Source organism: Homarus americanus, unplaced genomic scaffold, assembly GCF_018991925.1.
Source record: "Homarus americanus isolate GMGI-L3 unplaced genomic scaffold, GMGI_Hamer_2.0 scaffold24523, whole genome shotgun sequence".
NCBI classification, from domain to species: domain Eukaryota; kingdom Metazoa; phylum Arthropoda; class Malacostraca; order Decapoda; family Nephropidae; genus Homarus; species Homarus americanus.
In genome coordinates, this window is record NW_024744357.1 from 5,783,240 (window position 1) to 5,802,684 (window position 19,445).

A 19,445-nucleotide genomic window follows, 5' to 3' on the forward strand; every position below is an offset into this window, starting at 1 on the left:
TCATTGTTCGTGGGTCAGGGATGACCTTCGTCAGGTGAGACTCAGTGGTGGTGCAACTCCCACTGTCTGTCATGCTGGCTACTGCTGGTGGTGGATGGTGACAGTGGTGGTGATGGTGGATGGTGACACAGTGGTGGTTGGTGGTGATGGTGACACAGTGGTGGTGGTTGGTGGTGCGGAACGAGTCTGAAATCTGGGAAAATTGTCGTGTTTTTAACTTACTATGATTTGTGTGCGTGTGCGTGTGTGCGTGCGTGCGTGTGCGTGTGTGCGTGTGTGTGTGTGTGTGTGTGAAGGTAAGAGGTCCCGCAAGTGTACGGTCTGGCCTCCTGTCACCTAACCTAACCTAACCTGAGACTGGGCACCATTTTTATCAGTACCTGTTTCTTATCGCTACATTGAACAAAAGGTTTAGGTATAATTATTTTTTTTATTATTTATTGTTTATTACTTATTATTTTTTATTTATTATTTACTATTTTTAATTATTGTTTTATTTAATTCATGTATTATTTTATTATTTTTGTTTGGTCAATAATAATTTTTTTATATTTTGTTTTGTGATGTTGGTTCATGGTGATTGACTTCTCGTGTACAGTACCTACTTACTCTCGTCACTGCCCGGTACTTACCTGGTGTTTCTGTGTACTTTCTCTTGGCAGTAACATACGCACACTTGACTAAGTTGCTTTCTCTTGACAGTAACTTGCATATTACTGCTGTGTACTTTCTCTTGTCAGTACTCTACATTTAACTTGGGGTACTTTCTCCTGGTAGTATCTTAACTTAGCACTGAAGTCTACTCTCGCTCTCTCTCACCCTCAAGTGTACTTTCTCTAGGCAGTAACTTTCATGGTGCTATATGGTGGACCTTATATATTTTCTGTGATCAGTGGCTTATGTATACAAAGGGTTCATTACATAGCCGGAAGTGTCGGTGGTGTTATAATGAGGTCAGTGGTGTTATAATGAAGTCAGTGGTTATAATGAGATCAGTGGTGTTATAATGAGGTCAGTGGTGTTATAATGAGATCAGTGGTGAAGGTCACGGCAAGGTTAGCTCCCGAGGTATAATTATCGGATATGGCCAATGCTACTTGTGTTCGAGGGTGTGCGCTTTTGTGGGCCGAATTGGAGATGGCCAAGTTAGAGATCTTGAAATTAAAGGAAGGGATGGCGAGGATGAAGGAAGAGGCGAGACAAGGAAAGCCAGTGCTTGACGAAAACTCAGGCGAATGGAAGGTTGTGAGGAGAGGGACTACCAAACTGGTGGTTAAAAAACACACCAAGGATACGACAACAACAGCTAAGTGTACTAACTCGTTCAGTCCTTTGATAGACGATTTGGACGTTAGTACAGTCAGGGACAGGGCTGACACATCATGGTCACCATCAGCCTAGTTGGTGTACACATCATGGTCACCATCAGCCTTGTTGGTGTACACATGGTCACCATCAGCCTAGTTGGTGTACACATGGTCACCATCAGCCTTGTTGGTGTACACATGGTCACCATCAGCCTTGTTGGTGTACACATGGTCACCATCAGCCTTGTTAGTGTACACATGGTCACCATCAGCCTTGTTAGTGTACACATGGTCACCATCAGCCTTGTTGGTGTACACATGGTCACCATCAGCCTTGTTAGTGTACACATGGTCACCATCAGCCTTGTTGGTGTACACATGGTCGCCATCAGCCTTGTTAGTGTACACATGGTCACCATCAGCCTTGTTGGTGTACACATGGTCACCATCAGCCTTGTTGGTGTACACATGGTCACCATCAGCCTTGTTGGTGTACACATGGTCACCATCAGCCTTGTTGGTGTACACATGGTCACCATCAGCCTTGTTGGTGTACACATGGTCACCATCAGCCTTGTTAGTGTACACATGGTCACCATCAGCCTTGTTGGTGTACACATGGTCACCATCAGCCTTGTTGGTGTACACATGGTCACCATCAGCCTTGTTGGTGTACACATGGTCGCCATCAGCCTTGTTAGTGTACACATGGTCACCATCAGCCTTGTTGGTGTACACATGGTCACCATCAGCCTTGTTAGTGTACACATGGTCACCATCAGCCTTGTTGGTGTACACATGGTCGCCATCAGCCTTGTTAGTGTACACATGGTCACCATCAGCCTTGTTGGTGTACACATGGTCACCATCAGCCTAGTTGGTGTACACATGGTCACCATCAGCCTTGTTGGTGTACACATGGTCACCATCAGCCTTGTTAGTGTACACATGGTCACCATCAGCCTTGTTGGTGTACACATGGTCACCATCAGCCATGTTGGTGTACACATGATGGTCGCTCACCGCCAGGAAACACATCACAAGACACACACTCTACCCGTCAAGTCATTTCTTCAGCTCCTCCACTGATGATCTTACTGATGCTGTGTTGTGATATTTTACCGGTAATAAATGAAGCTCCTGGTGGGGGTATTAACAGAGGTTTTGGGTGTGATGATTACTACTGGTGGAGGTGGTCAGTGGGGGGGTGGGGGTGAGAAGAGGTATTGGGGAGAGAGGTAGGGGGTGTTTCTCCTCTTCCAACACCTTGATCGTGTGTGTGTGTGTGTTTTTCATGAATGACGAACACTTGGTTCAGTTCTTTGTCTTGGTAGAGTGTTGGCTCAGAGACGTCCACGTGTTGCTACTGTCTTGTTTATATGGAGGAGAGAGAGAGAGAGAAAAAACACCGGGCTTTTGTCTTTACGCTTTAAGGACGTGCTTTGTTGTGGTGGTGAAGTTTCCTCTCTCTCTCTCTCTCTCTCTCTCTCTCTCTCTCTCTCTAATTGGCAGGAAGGTGTCTAATCACTCTTTATTGGGAGTGACGAGTGCGGTGGTGCGGTTATTGAGCCGGAGCTGCAGTGTTTGTTGACCCGTCTCACCCAACACACTTCACACGCACTCTCCGCACATACCTAACACCTCCCCCCCACCCCCCACCCCCTCACATACACACATATTGGGTTATGGTTGGAGGTGGCGTGGATGTGCGTTTGTGTATGTATGTATGTGTGTGTGTATGTATGTATGTATGTATGTATTTGTGTATGTGTGTGTCCGTCTGTAGTTAATGCACCAACACCGTACTTTCACGCAACGTCATCCAGCTCTCTCTCTCTCTCTCTCTCTCTCCTGCCATCGGAGAAAGTTGCATTGTGCGTGAGGGAGAAGGAGGGAGACAGGGACAGAGGAGTGAGGAAGAAAAGACGTGAAGAGTGAAAAGGAAGAGGAGAGGGAAGAGATGGGGAAGGCAGAGAGAAGCAAGGAGGTGAGGAAGGACAGAAGGAGGAGAGAGGAATGAAAGAAAGGCATGGAGAGAGAGGGGGGGTCAGTGTAATGTTAGGTATGTATCCGTGACCTTCTGAATGAGTCAGTGTCTTGGGTCGTCTCTCTGTTTGTCCTTTTTGTACCTCTGTTGTCCTCCTGTTTGTCCTTTTTGTACCTCTGTTGTCCTCCTGTTTGTCCTTTTTGTACCTCTTTTGTCCTCCTGTTTGTCCTTTTTGTACCTCTGTTGTCCTCCTGTTTGTCCTTTTTGTACCTCTGTTGTCCTCCTGTTTGTCCTTTTTGTACCTCTGTTGTCCTCCTGTTTGTCCTTTTTGTACCTCTTTTGTCCTCCTGTTTGTCCTTTTTGTACCTCTGTTGTCCTCCTGTTTGTCCTTTTTGTACCTCTTTTGTCCTCTTCCCTTTCCCCTCTCTGTTTTCCTTCCTTTGCTTAGTTCGCTCTCTCTCTCTCTCTCTCTCAGTACATCAACAGTCCCTTTAAGAGTTACGGAATGTGTGTGTGTGTGAAGCTAACCTGAGTCGCAACAGCTCTCGGGTCGTAGTACAGTGACTGGCTGGGTGCTGCTGGCCTGACTCATTGGCTGGCTGGGTGCTGCTGGCCTGACTCACCGGAAACACACCTGACTAGGACACAAGTTGATAGACGTTGTGTTGTGGCCAGTTCCCAGAAGACGGTCTAGGGTTCATAGTCCAGGGGTCGGTGTATATCTTTGTCTTCTGGATGATGGTGATGATGGTGATGGTGATGGTGATGATGATGGTGGTGATGATGATGGTGATGATGGTGGTGGTGATGATGGTGGAGGTGGGGGTCAGATGGTATCGGAGGGGAGGAGGGAATGAAGGGGTGGGTGAGGTATCCTGGACCATGGTCGACGGAGCCTTAAGTTCCTCCCGTCAATGTTTCAAGCTTGGTGACTGGTGTGGGCAGTAGAGGGGGCCTGTAGCTGGTCAACCAACACTGTCTTATACACGAAGGTCGGCAAGAGCCACAACTCTCATCTAAAAGTCCTGGTATTGTCCAGCTATTTTTTATCAGCTGAGATTGATAAAAATATATGTTATTTTTTCCCCAGTGCGTGATGGGTGATGGTAAACACCCAGAAAGGCAGATACCAGTACAGTGCTGTGTGTGTGTGTGTGTGTGTGTGTGTGTGTGTGTGTGTGTGTGTGTACAGAACGCACATCTACGAGTCTAAAATTGTCGTCTCCGCTGCGTCGCCATAGTTCCAGGTACAACAACAACTACGTTTACCATCATACCACACGACACAAGGGAACTACGTCTCAACCACAGGATTGACGTAGTTAACAATATCCCCCAGCCTCAGCCCCAGCGAACAGCCCCCAGCCGAGTCAAATATTCTTAAGTAATACATAAGAACCTAATAATGGAGTAAACTACAGCAGGTCATACTGGTCAGTCCCGTTTACACCCAACCCCTATCGCTCATATATCCATCCACCCTACTGTATGTTTGAAGCTATCCAGCGTATTAGAGTTAATGGTGATGTTTGGTAACTTGTTCCACTCGTCCACTACTCTATTTACAAACCAATGTTTACCTATCTCGCGCCTAAATCAAAATTGGTCTAATTTAAAACCATTGCTACGAGTTCGCTCCTGGTTGGATAGTTTAAGTACCTTTGTTATATCACCTTTGTTTAGCCCTGACTTCCACTTATACACCTCTATCATATCGCCCCTCACTCTACGTCTCTCGAGGGAGTGCAAATTAAGATGTTTTAACCTGTCTCTGTACTCAAGGTTCCTAATGCCTGGGATTAGTCTTGTCATTCTCCTCTGAATTCTTTCTAGGGATTCTTCTGTATATCCATTCTGTAGTACGGTGACCAGAACTGAACTGCGTAATCCAAGTGAGGTCTCACAAGCGCAAGGTATAGTTTTAGGATGACCTCGCTAGTTTTGTAACTAACACTCCTTTGTATGAACCCAAGTACTTTGAGGTGTAACTCCTAACACAATAGTTAGGCAATGTTTTAACCTGTAGCAAAGGACGAGAGAGAGAGAGAGAGAGAGAGAGGAGTGAGGAGTGTGAAGAGCGAGATGAGTGTTTGTCTATCTCCCTGACTTCATCATAAACAGGAAGGTTCATTCAGTAAGATGTGTACTATATAAACAGAGGTGTAGTTGTGAGTACAAGATCATCAGTGTGCACGTGTTGACAGCCACACCACTCCTACAGCCACACCACACCACACCCTCGCCACACCTACACCCTCACCACACCTCACCTACACCCCACCACATGCAGTGCCGGATTTAGACCTGTGGAGGCCCATGGGCAGCCAGCCTCTTTGTGGAGGCCCCCCTCATTATAACTACCCAAGAGGGTGGGGTGGCGAGTGAAGCGAGCCTAAACATCTGGGAGTTCCGGGGGGCGCTGTAAGCCCCCCGGGAGAATTTTGAAATTTGAACACTTCTTTGGGGAATTTTGAAGCCATATTGAGAAATTTTTAATTAACTGTATATTTATTGATAGTGTACAAATTCCCAACACACACACACACACACACAAAAGTGAGACATGACTGGAGTCATTCATGTGGTTTCAAGTCGACCAGCCCTGATATAGCTACTACCGCACATGTCAAAAAATTTCAAGAGACTTCACAGAAAAGAATATATTATTAGTTATGAGTTATTTCAAGGAGTAGCACTTGAATTTTAAAGAATGAAAATAAGAATAATCCAAATGAATAAACAAATAAAATATTGTAATATGTGGAGGCCCCTGGGCAGCTGTCCACTTTGCCCACTCCTGAATCCGGCCCTGACCACACGCCCAAAACACCCCACCACACGCCCACAACAGTACTCAGATTCACCTCTCGGGTTCATGAAGAGAGCGAGGGGCAGGCGAACATCCCAATAAACAAAGAGACTCGTACCAGGGATTCGAAGCTTCAGTCATGTAAAGGGAAGGTTTAGTCGTGACTCTGTGCTCTCGTGTTTATCCTCCTGTCAGTACCATGCTATTTTGGCCGATGTCTTTGTGTTGAAGTTTAGGACATAAAGAAAAGCTTTCTTCTGGTTTCATATACCGTAAAACCTCTATATAACGGACTTTAACGGACTTCTCTCTCCATATAATCCGTTGGATGGGGGTTTCACTTCTAACGGACCCTCGATATAACGGACTTTCATTTCCATATTGTCCGTTAAATAGAGGTGGTCGGTGTGAGTGTAAAGGTTTGGTGTTAATATTTCTTCTTTGGTGAAGTATGAGGCGGCACTTACTGGAGGACCGAGAGAGCAAGTGCGTCGAGATTTACAATTTTATCTTCAAGGTTTTCGCAGACTCAGTTACCGGAGATAAGAGTGTTAAAGAAGCTGTCACGTGTTGCAGGAAAGTTTATTACGCTATGTGGTTAGGTTCACCTTGTGGTAGATCAAATAATTGTACTGACGAGGCGACTACTGTCTTTGTCTTAACGGACTAAGGAACTGCTCACACACGGTCCCAAACCTTTGTGTTTAGATGAATATGTCAGCATGCCAACAACGTACTTGTGACCTTCTTTAAACACGAGAGTTACAGAACGATGTCTTAGCAGCACACACACACACACGTAAACAAACATTCTGTGAGCGTGTACAGAAAGCCAGGCCTTTGTGTCTGAAGACGTCACTGTGCCAACCGCATACTAGTGTACATTTTTAAACCTCAGAATTATGTTATTTTCCTTTAGTTAGGTTGTGAGGGTGGCCTCTACACCGGGACATCTTAGCGCCATAGTGTTGTGAGACTGTCCCGGTGGTTCATGTAAATATCGTCTAGTTGTGACCAAGTCCCAGGTTGATGATCTGACTTTGTGCCTCATTTACACACAATTTCAGGGTCTCAATTGTTTCTCTTACTTTGACAACACAACACAACACACATATATTGTTTCTCACTTCTGATCTTTTTTGTATTATTATTACAGTGTTATTCTTATTATTATCAGTTATTTTATTTTCAATTTTGTATTATTTATTATAAATTTTACTTACTTTGAATTATTATTTATAATTATTATTGTTACATTCCCACCCACCCACCCCCAGGCCCCGATGTGGGTCAGTGACCTGTGCCCGGTGGGTTAATGCCCGTAAAAAAAATAAACAAATAAATAAATATATATATATATATATATATATATATATATATATATATATATATATATATATATATAAAATGGTCATTTGACCTTTAGAGCTTCCCTCACGCTCTCCAGGCTGTAACCACATCAGCTGAAGATTATTTTTCGACATATTATATAATCACCCGGTAAATAACGTCCTCCTAAAGGCGGTTAATTAACTGGAGGAACCATCTTCACGTTTGAGAAGGTTTGTTCCTTCATAAAGCTTTTAGTGTACACGACCACGTGTGTCCACTCATTACAATCACATCAGTTGGCTTAGACATGGTGCGCCGCCGGACGTGTTATTGGTGTACAGTACGAGGCTACGGACTATCAGTGCACTATTCATACCCGGCCGTTAGCTGCACCACTTACCATGTTAACCTCTCTATGTCTTATTGGCGTTTGTTTTGATGTTTCTTACCATAATTTCCCAATTTAAAATGATGAAAGGAATGCTTTCACTCTCTGTTTTGAAGTTATCGTCAATGGGATTCTCGACTCATCTCGGGTAGGTGGAGGGAGGGGGTCCTTATTGAGGCTACGGATCTCACTCGAATCGTGGGTTATCGCTTTGGCACATCATTGTAAATTGTGAGTATTGATGAAGATTAAGTTTTGGAGACGAAGAAGAGAATGAATAATACTGTAATATGAACAAACGCAATAAGGTACTGTATCGTATTTAATGAGAAGAGAGCTGGTTACAAGACAAAGGTAGATACAGCACTAAAACAAAAAAGGATGAAGTGAATTGTGGTGGTTGATGAAGGTAACTTGCTGGACGCGTGACGACAGCAGCAGTACCAAAGGTCACGAAAAACTAAGAAAAAAATACGGAAATGGAGAGTTAGTGAGGGTAACTTTTGAGGTGTTGTATTCAGTAGCTTTTAGGGTTTGGGATGCACAGTTTTATTATGGCAGGGTAGATGGATGCTTGTTCTGTACTGTACTTCTCCACATGCCTCAGTGATAGCAGCAAGTGGGTGTACAGCCATTACTAATGAATGGAAATACAACTGACATTTATGTTCCCAGGTTAAGAACTTTTTTATTGGTCAGACTCTGTATTTGTGGTTAAGTGAAAGTTGTTGCTTATATTGTGGACTTACAAGGTATTACTTCTTGTGTGTAAAAATCTGCATAGTGAAAGTTAGAGGTCTTCAAGGGTGGACGTCATACATGTATAAACTTGAAGAATGTATGTAATATGGTGAAATTGATTTGGGTTATGTGAGTACAGTCTATAAGACGTACCGTACCTCGCTCCAGTGTACCATAACAGCTTTTATAATTAATCAGTGTTTGTAGCTTCGTGGATTAAATGCTCCCTATTTTTTATTATGGCACGTTGGGCTGCTATTTATATGTGTCCACGTGGTTGTTGGGATTTGGCAAAGTGGATGTAGGTTGAGAGGAAATAGTGTTGGTGTGAGTAAACTTTAGAATTCCGAGCATGGCAGTGGCTGTTGGTAGCACGATGTTACTGGTGCTATTGCTTCTTGCTGTAGTGTTGGGTGCCTGGAAGTATCATTACAGTACAGTACATATTAAAGATTGTGTCTGTCAGACCAACAATAAAACATCATAATCTTTACAGCAACACTGAGGGATGTATTGTGTAAGAAATTCCCGACTACAAACTCACGATAAAAATTTAGTTATACACTGTCACTGAACATTCTCATGTCACTAGTATAGTCTGTGCGAGTAGTTATGGTATTAAAAATAAGTTTTCCAGGTTTTACATAATGTACAACTTAAGGATGACAAGCATTTATGACCTCATGTTTAAGGATACACTGTAATTCAAGGTCAAATGCTACCTGTGAAACTCTTGTATTGTACTGTCTCTAAGTATGCCCCACATAATTATAATACAAAATTCATATCCACAGATTGAAGATGAAAATCACAAGTTAGGGTTAGCATTGTCAGGTACAGTACAGCACAGTATTTGGCCACCCGTGTACAGCACAGTATTTGGCCACCCGTGTACAGTACAGTATTTGGCCACCCGTGTACAGTACAGTATTTGGCCACCCGTGTACAGTACAGTATTTGGCCACCCGTGTACAGTACAGTATTTGGCCACCCGTGTACAGTACAGTATTTGGCCACCAGTACGTGTACAGTACAGTGTGTACAGTGTACAGTACAGTATTTGGCCACCGTACAGTACAGTATTTACAGTACAGTATTTGGCCACCGTACAGTACACAGTATTTGGCCACCGTACAGTACAGTATTTGGCCACCGTGTACAGTAGCATTGTATTTACACCGTGGTACAGTGCACAGTATTTGGCCAATTACAGTAATAGCGTCACATGTACAGTACAGTATTTGGCCACCGCAGTACAGTACAGTATTTGGCCACCCGTGTACAGTACAGTATTTGGCCACCCGTGTACAGTACAGTATTTGGCCACCCGTGTACAGTACAGTATTTGGCCACCCGTGTACAGTACAGTATTTGGCCACCCGTGTACAGTACAGTATTCATTTAGCCAATTTGCCTTTTTATCTCTCAGACTTATTACCTTAAATGTGAAAGTGATTCTGAGTAGTAGCATCATGTAAGCACCTCAGGACTTTGAATGACTATGGGACTCCAGTCTGCCAACAAAGTGCACTGTACTGTTATTAGACCAGAGTCATCATATATACCCAAATCTGTATTGAACACATCCAGTAGTGTAAGTTGTAAACACATTTCATGACCATGGACGTGTGAACATTTAAGTGGGGAAGATACCTTATAGTTTTAGTAAGGTCATGATGATTTATTGTCCTTACTCTTGCAGATCGTGGAGGTGCTACTGAAGGCGGGAGGACACGTGGACCAGGTGACGGCATTTGGGGAGAGACCAAGTAAGAATCTGAGGCTTAACCCCAAGTGTCAGATCAGCATCCTAAACTATACCTCTCTCAAGTGTCTGGCTGCCAGAGTTATTCAGGAACACAGGATTCCCTACGTCGGTGAAGTGCCCACCCACCTGGAATCCTTCATCAAGATGCACTAGATACCCCCAGGATGGTGCATCACAACCTTATACTTCACTTAAATATCCACGCCAGGAGGCAATCACTCTTGTTGGCAGATCCCTATGCACTTAAAGCCCCCCATACAAGTATACTGCCTCAGTTGCTTCTGATTGGTTGCTAAGGATGAGTGTGTGCAAATATCAGGCATCTGAGAAGCCCCAGTACAGTACAGTACAGTACAGTACTGTACTGTACTGTAATAATAACAGAGTACAGTATTATGTTATAATTATTGTTGTAAACTTTCTAAAAGGATAAAATATTTTAATGTTTGAATTTTCAAAATTTATTATGAACATAAAATAGTATTTTTATTAAAGAAAATACTCATTGTTTAAAAACAATTGTTGCCATTTTTTCTATACTGTATTAAGTTTATGCTGTCTGACTCAAAGTGTTTGTTAACCCTCTGTGGTAGACAGAGCTGAGCTACACAGGAATTAGTGTAATAAACTGTAGTTGTTGACCAGCAGCAGCTTACCATAGTTGATTTGTCATATCCAGTGTCAAGCATATTTTTATCACTGTATGATTGTGTCCATGTGTATAAGCCTGTGTGCTGTATAATAATGTATAATGATACAATTTAGCTTTATTTTTTATGGCTTTTATACTTAAAAGTATCCCAAATTGAATATTAAGTGAACATACAGTACAGGTACAGTATTTCAATATCAAATTAGCATTATATTAGTTACTTCATAATACAGGAAGGCTGTGTTAGAAATGCAGAAAAAACTTAAGTTTGTCTTTATGAAGGGCATTTGGCTTTACAGTATTGTACATGTAAGTGTTTTTTTTTAGCCCTAAATGATCACTATAGGACGTGCTGTAAGTATGGAAAAAATAAACCTTCACAGTGCTATGATCAGACTTTATTCCTGCTGATTTTTAGCTTCTGTTTATCCCACGTCCTGAAATATAGTACTGAACATGTATACATAATATATACTGTGCAGCTTAATCATTTAGGATTCTCGAATAAAAAAACATTACTCAGTACAGTGTATTTTGGTACAGTACAGTACTGTAATACCAAATGTTGGATGGGTAATTCATAAACATTCACAAGATTCTACCAAAACCCAACAGTAGTGTACACTGAAGCATAGAGATCCAATACTGATACATGTAATCACTGGAACATATACCTGTATACAGTACTGTACTGTAGTGCCAGTCACTTTATATACCTACGTCACTTTCAATGTATACTGTAAAAGGGAAAATTTTGCATATTGGCTCTGCATAACATTAACCCCTTGTGTACGGGTTCCCCTTTGTGCTGAATAAAATCGTTTGGTGTTAGACAAATAAAATATTAAAAGTGTCATCCCCATAGAGAAGGAGTTAAAGAGAAATTAATATTATTAGATATTTTGTCTAAACTTTACATAAACAATAAGCGTGTTTCTGCTGCATAGAAGTCCCTGTGTGGTCATTTCCTTCCTCCTTTCTGAAGAATATGTCGAGATAATTTCCAGTTAAGGAACACATATAAAGGATGCTTTCATAGGTGCAAAACAGTACAGTACAGTACAGTACAGTACAGTATATATTCTTTGATTTACATAAAATAACAAAATCACAAATTCTGGTTGGAAAGGCAGTGTGACCAGATAATTGTCAGAGTAATGGTCAAGAAATTGATACACTATGCTTTACTTTAACTACCACAAGAAAAAGGCTCACATAAGTCATAGTCACCATTTTGTTTATGCCTGGCAGAGTAAATATATCAGGGGATAGATTTATTTTATCAAGTGAGTTGATATGAAACCATCCATAATATTTTAAGGAACCCCGTCAGTAACTTTTGGTGAACCTACTGTACCCTGTACTGTTGGCCTCAATCCATGAAATTTTGAAAATGATCGACTAGTTTCCAGACTTAACAACTTCACTAATACAGTACAGTATTATTACTTCAATAGAATGCCCACACTCAAAAAAGGTATCTTTACAGAGGGAGGGTCGATGAATTTCAAAATGAACAACTGCAATTCCTGTTGTCTCAGTAGGGTTGCCAAAATCCTTCGTCTGTTGTGTCTTACAGTATTGTCAAACACTAAATCGTAAAGATACATTTTTCATTTTATTCTTCTCAAAGAAATATAATTCATGTTGAAAACTTTTATACATTACAGTACAGTATAGGAGTTCAGTCACCATCAGCAGGACTTCATGATTTTGTCCGAGCAAATAATATCATACTGTACTTACCAATAATTGAAATGTTTATATTTGATAGTAAAAGGGAGATATTAAATACAGTGCGTGATAAATAACCGTGTTCTGAGGAGAGCTACAATACTGTACAGTTCTGGTATATTTTATAATATTCTTATTTTATATTATATGTCAGTGTTAGAGTTGCCAGCCACTTCTCCATAAAAAAAAATGGGGCTTACTGTTGATGGCACCCATAAGACCATATTTAAGAGCTACAGTGATTCTTATTGGCACCAAGAGTGTTGGTTCACATTAGGTGTAGCTAACTATGGTTTTGGTAGCATCTTGTGCCAGATGTATTGAGGACAACTGTTAAGGTCGTCCCAACCAAGAGCTATGCTATGCACGTGTGTTACGTGTCTTTGAACAGCTACAACGGTTTCTAAATTAGATGCCACACTGTGTGTGGCTTACATAGCATTGCTGCTGGTGTGAGTTACCTTACTTAAAAACCATTGTAGTTGTTCATCGACACGTACCACAGATGCACAGCGTAACTCTTGGAGTGAGACCACCTTTACGCTGTGCCTCTCCTGCCCACGTCCTTCTCATCAACTCTTTACAGTTTTAACATCATATTTTATCATGAACTTAAACTGTTTCACTGTTTGTTATACAGAACTTATTTTATGGTACTACCGTATACTGTACAGTACTGTATTAGTCTAAATATAACACAAAGTGATGTGACAAGCACAATTCTGGTTAAGGAGTCTTTAATGATGGCAGTGTTGGTCACTGTACAGTACAGTGTGTATAAAAACAAGAAGTGTGATGATAAGATTAATTTATTATGAAGTATATATTGTAAGTTCCTTCAAATATAATTCTTTAATTTGAACCACTTCAGGAGAGCAATACTGTATATGTATATTGTAACTTAGTTGTTGTAAGCACATACAGTAGCTACCTCTTATTTGATAATTAATACAAAAAAAGTTAATTTTCAAATTCCTTCTTTCTTTCTTAAATGTGTTTCAAGAGCTGTAGTTGTGAAGTGTTGCTCATGTTTTTCTTTGTAACAACACTCATTTCTTTTTGTATGTGTGTGTGTGTGTAAAAGTAAGTTTGTTATTCATTGGTTTATATTATGACATTATAGGTGAATTGGCAACACAAATTAGTCCATATTTCAGTAGTATTTTCCTATGGTGACAAGCCGTTGTGCAAGCCACTCATCTTATGTTTACATAGTGAGAAATTAGTTAATAATTCTGTCTGCAATATTCATATAGACCAGATCTTGTATAGTTTTGCCTTAATGGTTAGGACTTATATGGTTAGAATATGCACAGCACAAAAACCAATTATCCCACCACGAACGAGTTATCTCAATCGGTGGGTGCGTTGTCACCAAGATGTGTTCTAGCATCAACACTAATAGATTGTAAGGCTTATGACACACCACTCAAACATGATTGAGAGCTATACAGTAAGAGTCGTATAGCTCATAAAGAAGCATTTTGATCAATATTTCGCTACTTACAAATAATATTATGGTTTAGCAAAAATAAAATACAGTAATATAAAATAAAATTAGGTTTACAGTCATGATTTTGTATTTAGAGCTCGTGTAATTTAGAGCTTGTACAAAGTTTTCCTGATTGTGATAAATTTATATAAGATGGCAAACACACCGATAGTTTAGAGTAATTCTGTGGTGCTTCTCATATGTTACTGCTAATCAGACAGACTCTTTCATCTGTTGTCTAGTGTTTTTGTTGGCTGATACAAGTTCAGTAGACTCAGTAATGCACTATTCCAGCCATGGTTCATACGTCACTACTCAAAAGTAGTACAGAATATTTGTCTGGTTTCGTGCAGTAGTGGCGTTGAGCCCAACCAAATATAACATAGAATAATACGAGTGTAATGAGCAGCTAAGACAACAAAAATGAGAAGTTTGTTTAAGATAACTTTTGTATCCCAGGTACCAGCAGCACCACACAGCACTGAGGGGTCAATGTTAACTGTGATAAGTCATCCTCCTCGGGGATAACACACTACCATTGTTGTGCTTCTTGCTGCAGAGGATTAGCCAGCGTACATGGAGTGAAGCCGTTAGAACCAACGGCCCTCTTGCTCTGTCTATAAAGTTATTGAGAGATGAGGCTGGCTACTTGTCTGCAGCAATGTTCTATTTCCTAAGGTGTTTTAATATTACCGAATCCTGTAGCTTTAGTCACCTAGAAAATTGGAAGGGGAAGGATGACAACCCAAACGTGTCATATTGTAATGAGTATGTATCATTACCTTAGTGCTTATTATAACTTTATTTGAGGAGCTTCAGTAACATTTATTGTAAGGATTTTATAAATCTTTTGATTGACAATTGTAATCCCTCATTGTCGAGGGTATCAGGAATGTTCACTTATTTTTCATATACTTTTTTAAAATCATTTATTGATAATTCTACATTTAAAATCATGATTTGTGTGCTTTGTTAATTGTAAGATGATTTTCTATCTGTATAAAAGTTTTTTATTACTTTTTCAAAGGCAACCCCTCCCATGTTGTGAGATGTAGGGTAGTTGGTGATGTATTGGTTCACAGTGTCCTCCTCACTAGAATGTAAGACATTTTGAAATGCATAATTTTGGAATATGAGAGATTTATATTTATATATCTATATACAGTAATATATATTGCTAATTGTTAGACAATCTTTACTGAGCACAATAATTATTAAAAGTCCAAAAGTTCATATTAAGTGGAACGTTTTCATTAATTATTTCCCTTGTATTATAACCACTTCCATTTTCATATTGTGTACAAGTGTTTTGCAGATCTACGAGGACTGTTTTTGCATTTTACCAGTTGATCAGACTAGACCTAGTCAAGAGCCGATCCACCGTTATTACTGTATCTTTCTATGTATAATGTCTTGTATAATCCAGAAATAAAGTTAAATGCATGATGACTTTCTTTGAAGAACATTATATCTTATTGAGGTGTTCTCTCCATTTATGAATTTGTATTTAATTGATGGGTGTCGGAGATGCTTGTCTGTAAACAATCATTTATGAGAAACAGAAATGTGAGGCTGTGGACTCAATAACATTTGGTAATACTGTAATGAACATTGGCTGGAAACAGGGATGTATGTATGATATCCAAAGCCAATCTGGATAGACACATGGATGGGCCTGCCAAAGGCTGTGGGTGTAGAGTCCAGGTAAACCTAAGCCAGTTTTGGTTCTGCTTGTAAGGAAAGAAAAGTGCTTTAATTTTATTGCACTTATACAGTGGCTTTATTAGTTGGTGATACTGTACACCATTGTAGGTGTTAGTTTTCTGGTAAGAGAAGAGTATATGTACATTTGCTTACAATCTAATATGGTAGAGCTGGTATGGTGTTGGCTCACCTCAGCACAGTGTACAGTAATCATAAGCCTCGGTGTATAGCCCAAAGCTCCTTATTTAGAAAATCTTGAAATGTTGTATCTCAGGTTTTGAGTGACAGACTCATGCAGTGAAAGGGAATGATGGAGAAGTCTGCGTGATGTGTAGTGTGTTGTTGTGAGTCCCACTGGGGAAGTTGGTCAGCCTTGTACAGTACGTAAGAGACTCATAAGGAGATATTACATTCAAAGGGATCAATACTTGTACTGTACTGTGATAAAGTGTTTTAATAGGATTTGGTTTCTGCTCCACCTCAAGTATTACTAAACTCCTATTCACAGTATTTCTCCTTCATTGATCCAGTGGGTACAAAGGTGGGTGGTTTTGTAAACTATATATGAGTTTTCTAGCTTTCTCTTGTTCTGTTTCAGTGAAGGTTCAGTTTGAGTAATGTATTGAGCTCGAATTATATTCAAAACATGTGGGTAGTTTTTTATTACCTCCGAGGCACCTCTGTTTTGCCAGCAATTCCTACCTCGTGGGTTAGCAATAGGAAGGGCATCCAGCCATAAAATTTTGCTACAACTTGCAAACAGGTCACCAGAGCTGGCACACTTCTTGTACTGTAGAGAGGGTACATGATGAGCATTTCACAGGCTGACACTTACGATTTATAACACAGGTGCCTGAACTATGGGTAAGTACCATGAGTGGCTGCACCATCAAGTGCATAACACCATGGCCAGCTTTAGTGCCTTGTTGTCCATGGAATTTGTCCCAAAAGAGACCTGGCTGCTTTTGCTTCGACATCAGGGTCGCAAGTGTATCAGTACATTATCCGAGTTTGTGTGGGGGAAGGGGGATGTCTCTTTCTAGTTGTTTCCCAACTCTATTATTCTATATAACATGACAAATCAACCAAAGAACAAACATAAACCTGACACAAAAATATTACCCACACACCACAATAATGAATATCACAGGAAGCTTTATATACAGTAGTACCCTGATTTACGCGGTCAATTGAACCCATGGGGTACCTCGGAAAGTGAAAACGGCATAAAGTGAACAACAGAACATATGGGATTAATTCCAATAGAGACTGGCCCGACCCCCAAACTCCACTTTTTCAGACACAATACCTACGTTGTAGTAAAAATTACATCTTAATTTTATGATGGTATGCACACACAATTAATAATTAAGAGAAATCGATAATATTAGTTTTTTTAACACTTACATTAGTAGAAAAGATGGCTGGGCACACAGGGATGGGGGTTGGTTCCGAGGCCGAGGGCAGATTATTGGCCCTTACCTGTATCACTTGTATCAATTGTATCACTATCCGCCACAGAGGCTTGCAGGGCCTCTTTGTCAAACCCCTCAAAGTCCATATAAGTCCATATCCTCACTATCACTGACTTAGGCCGTTTGTGGTGGGTGGCCCCCAGTATACTGCCATTCTCAGTATTTGTCGCCAGTTTAATACTTGGTTTTTAGAGCTCAGTCGCTACTTAGTTTGAAAAGTTAAACTTAGAAGATTAAAATGAGTTCTTAGCCACATTGTCAAGCGCAGCTATGTAGAGTAAATTAGTCTGTTGATTTATCTGTGTAAGTAATGGCTTGGTAACTCACGGTTGGGAGGCGCCGGGTGTAGTTAAACCATTTTTTTTACAATGTCCAACTATATACTGTTGAGTACACGAATATTTTGGTAGTGCTGCCCTATTCTGGGAGTAAAATTATACTTATCTCCTGTATTTTACTGAGCTTCAATGTAACGACCACGGTCGTACACGTCAGTTAACGCCAAAATCAAATGATTCATATTACGCTCAATAGCCCACAGAACATGTACCTCTGCTTTTAGTTTGAGTCCTCCATCTGAGGAGTCCGTTTTCCCATCACTTCAAGACGCTTCAGTCCTCCGTTATCCCATTTTCTCTGACTTACTGAAACAAACCTCTCTATATAATGTATTTGAGTGTGAGAGAGAACACCTTTGTTTTGAGTCAACTTAGATATGTCTGTTTACAGTTGGAACATTCAAGATCCATTGTGAGTGGTGTTGAACGCTTCAACTGTCCTTATTGTTAATAAGACGTGTCAAGTAAGTGAGTGTTGAGTCTGCCGGGACAAACGCTACCCATCGGTTTCGTTCCCTAAGAATACCCATGAGTTTCTGATCGCTACTGAAGTTATATTATTTTGTCGCCCCGACATCAGAGAATCTGATGTTTGTAGTTTAGTTAGAGTCAGTTGTCTATTTAAGAAAGTCATTAATTTCCTGAATTATTCTGTCAACCTGTATTATCACCAAGGTACATTCAGGAGCCGGTGCATGCCCAGTATTTGCCAACAGTGCGTGACAGAGACGTGACCGATCGCCCGGGCGGCTAGCGAGCCGACCTTTTGGTGAAGAATATAAAGGAAAAGAGTCGTGACCGATCGCCCAAGCGGCTAACAAGCCGATCAGTGGCGAAGAGGATAAAAGTAAAAAGTAAGATCTAACGTTTCCCTGTGAATAGGTCCTTGTTCGCCTCAGGCCTAAGCTCGCAGAATTGATGTTATCAACGTGTATATTCCACCCTTTCCTGGCAACCTCAGATTAGATTATATGAATAGACATAGGAAATTAACCTGATCAGGAACACCGGAGTTCATAATTAAATATACGGTGATCCAAAATGGTAGAGAAGTTATGTTGTTGGTAAGATCGACCCTTCTGGTATGAATATGGAGGCCCAAGCTGCCCAGCAGGTGCACATATATACCTCTACACGAGGGAGAATCACGCATTCGTGACTCTTCCTCAACGTCTCTCCAGGTATGTTCACGTGTGTTCCCCGCCGCCTAGTAATTCAGTTTAACTTAGTCAATTTTGTGAATATCAGTGTTAATGTGTTAACATAGTAACTTCTGTGCCAATTAAGTCGAGTAACGTAGCGATTTAGATATCGGCTGGACCGTTGCCAGACGTATGTTTTGTATAGTTGAAGTTAATTATTGAGCATTCGTGACTCTTCCTCAACATATCTCCAGGCCAGTGTGTTGAGCTGAATACTCATCGGCTACCGTGGGTCGGTAGCCGAGTTGGACGATGCCGTTAATTCGACAGGATTAAACTGGGAAGTCCTTTTCCTGCTCCCTTGGCGTGTGTCGGCCACCACCGACCCCCTGACAGCTATCTTCATTTGTCATGGAGACACTTGGGATATATACCCTGAGGCACTCCTCACAGTTACACGGGCCTAAGTATTATTGTATCTTGATTGAGGGATTAACTAACAGATGGAAATCCCAGGTTAAGCAGTGAAACCATAAATGTTGATATTACCAGGAAATATGTTATGAGTACATGAAC

General features: G+C 40.8%; 1 protein-coding gene across 1 annotated transcript in view; it reads left to right on the forward strand.

Moving 5' to 3' along the window:
- The window catches only part of LOC121877700 (protein fem-1 homolog A-like), a 45,199-nt gene extending 29,543 nt beyond the window's left edge, over nucleotides 1-15,656 (forward strand). The window contains exon 2 of the mRNA XM_042383524.1: nucleotides 10,267-15,656. Coding sequence (XP_042239458.1) covers nucleotides 10,267-10,485 — 219 coding nt within the window. The 3' untranslated portion in view covers nucleotides 10,486-15,656. The remainder of the gene's footprint in view (nucleotides 1-10,266) is intronic.
- The last annotated feature ends 3,789 nt before the right edge of the window (nucleotides 15,657-19,445 follow it).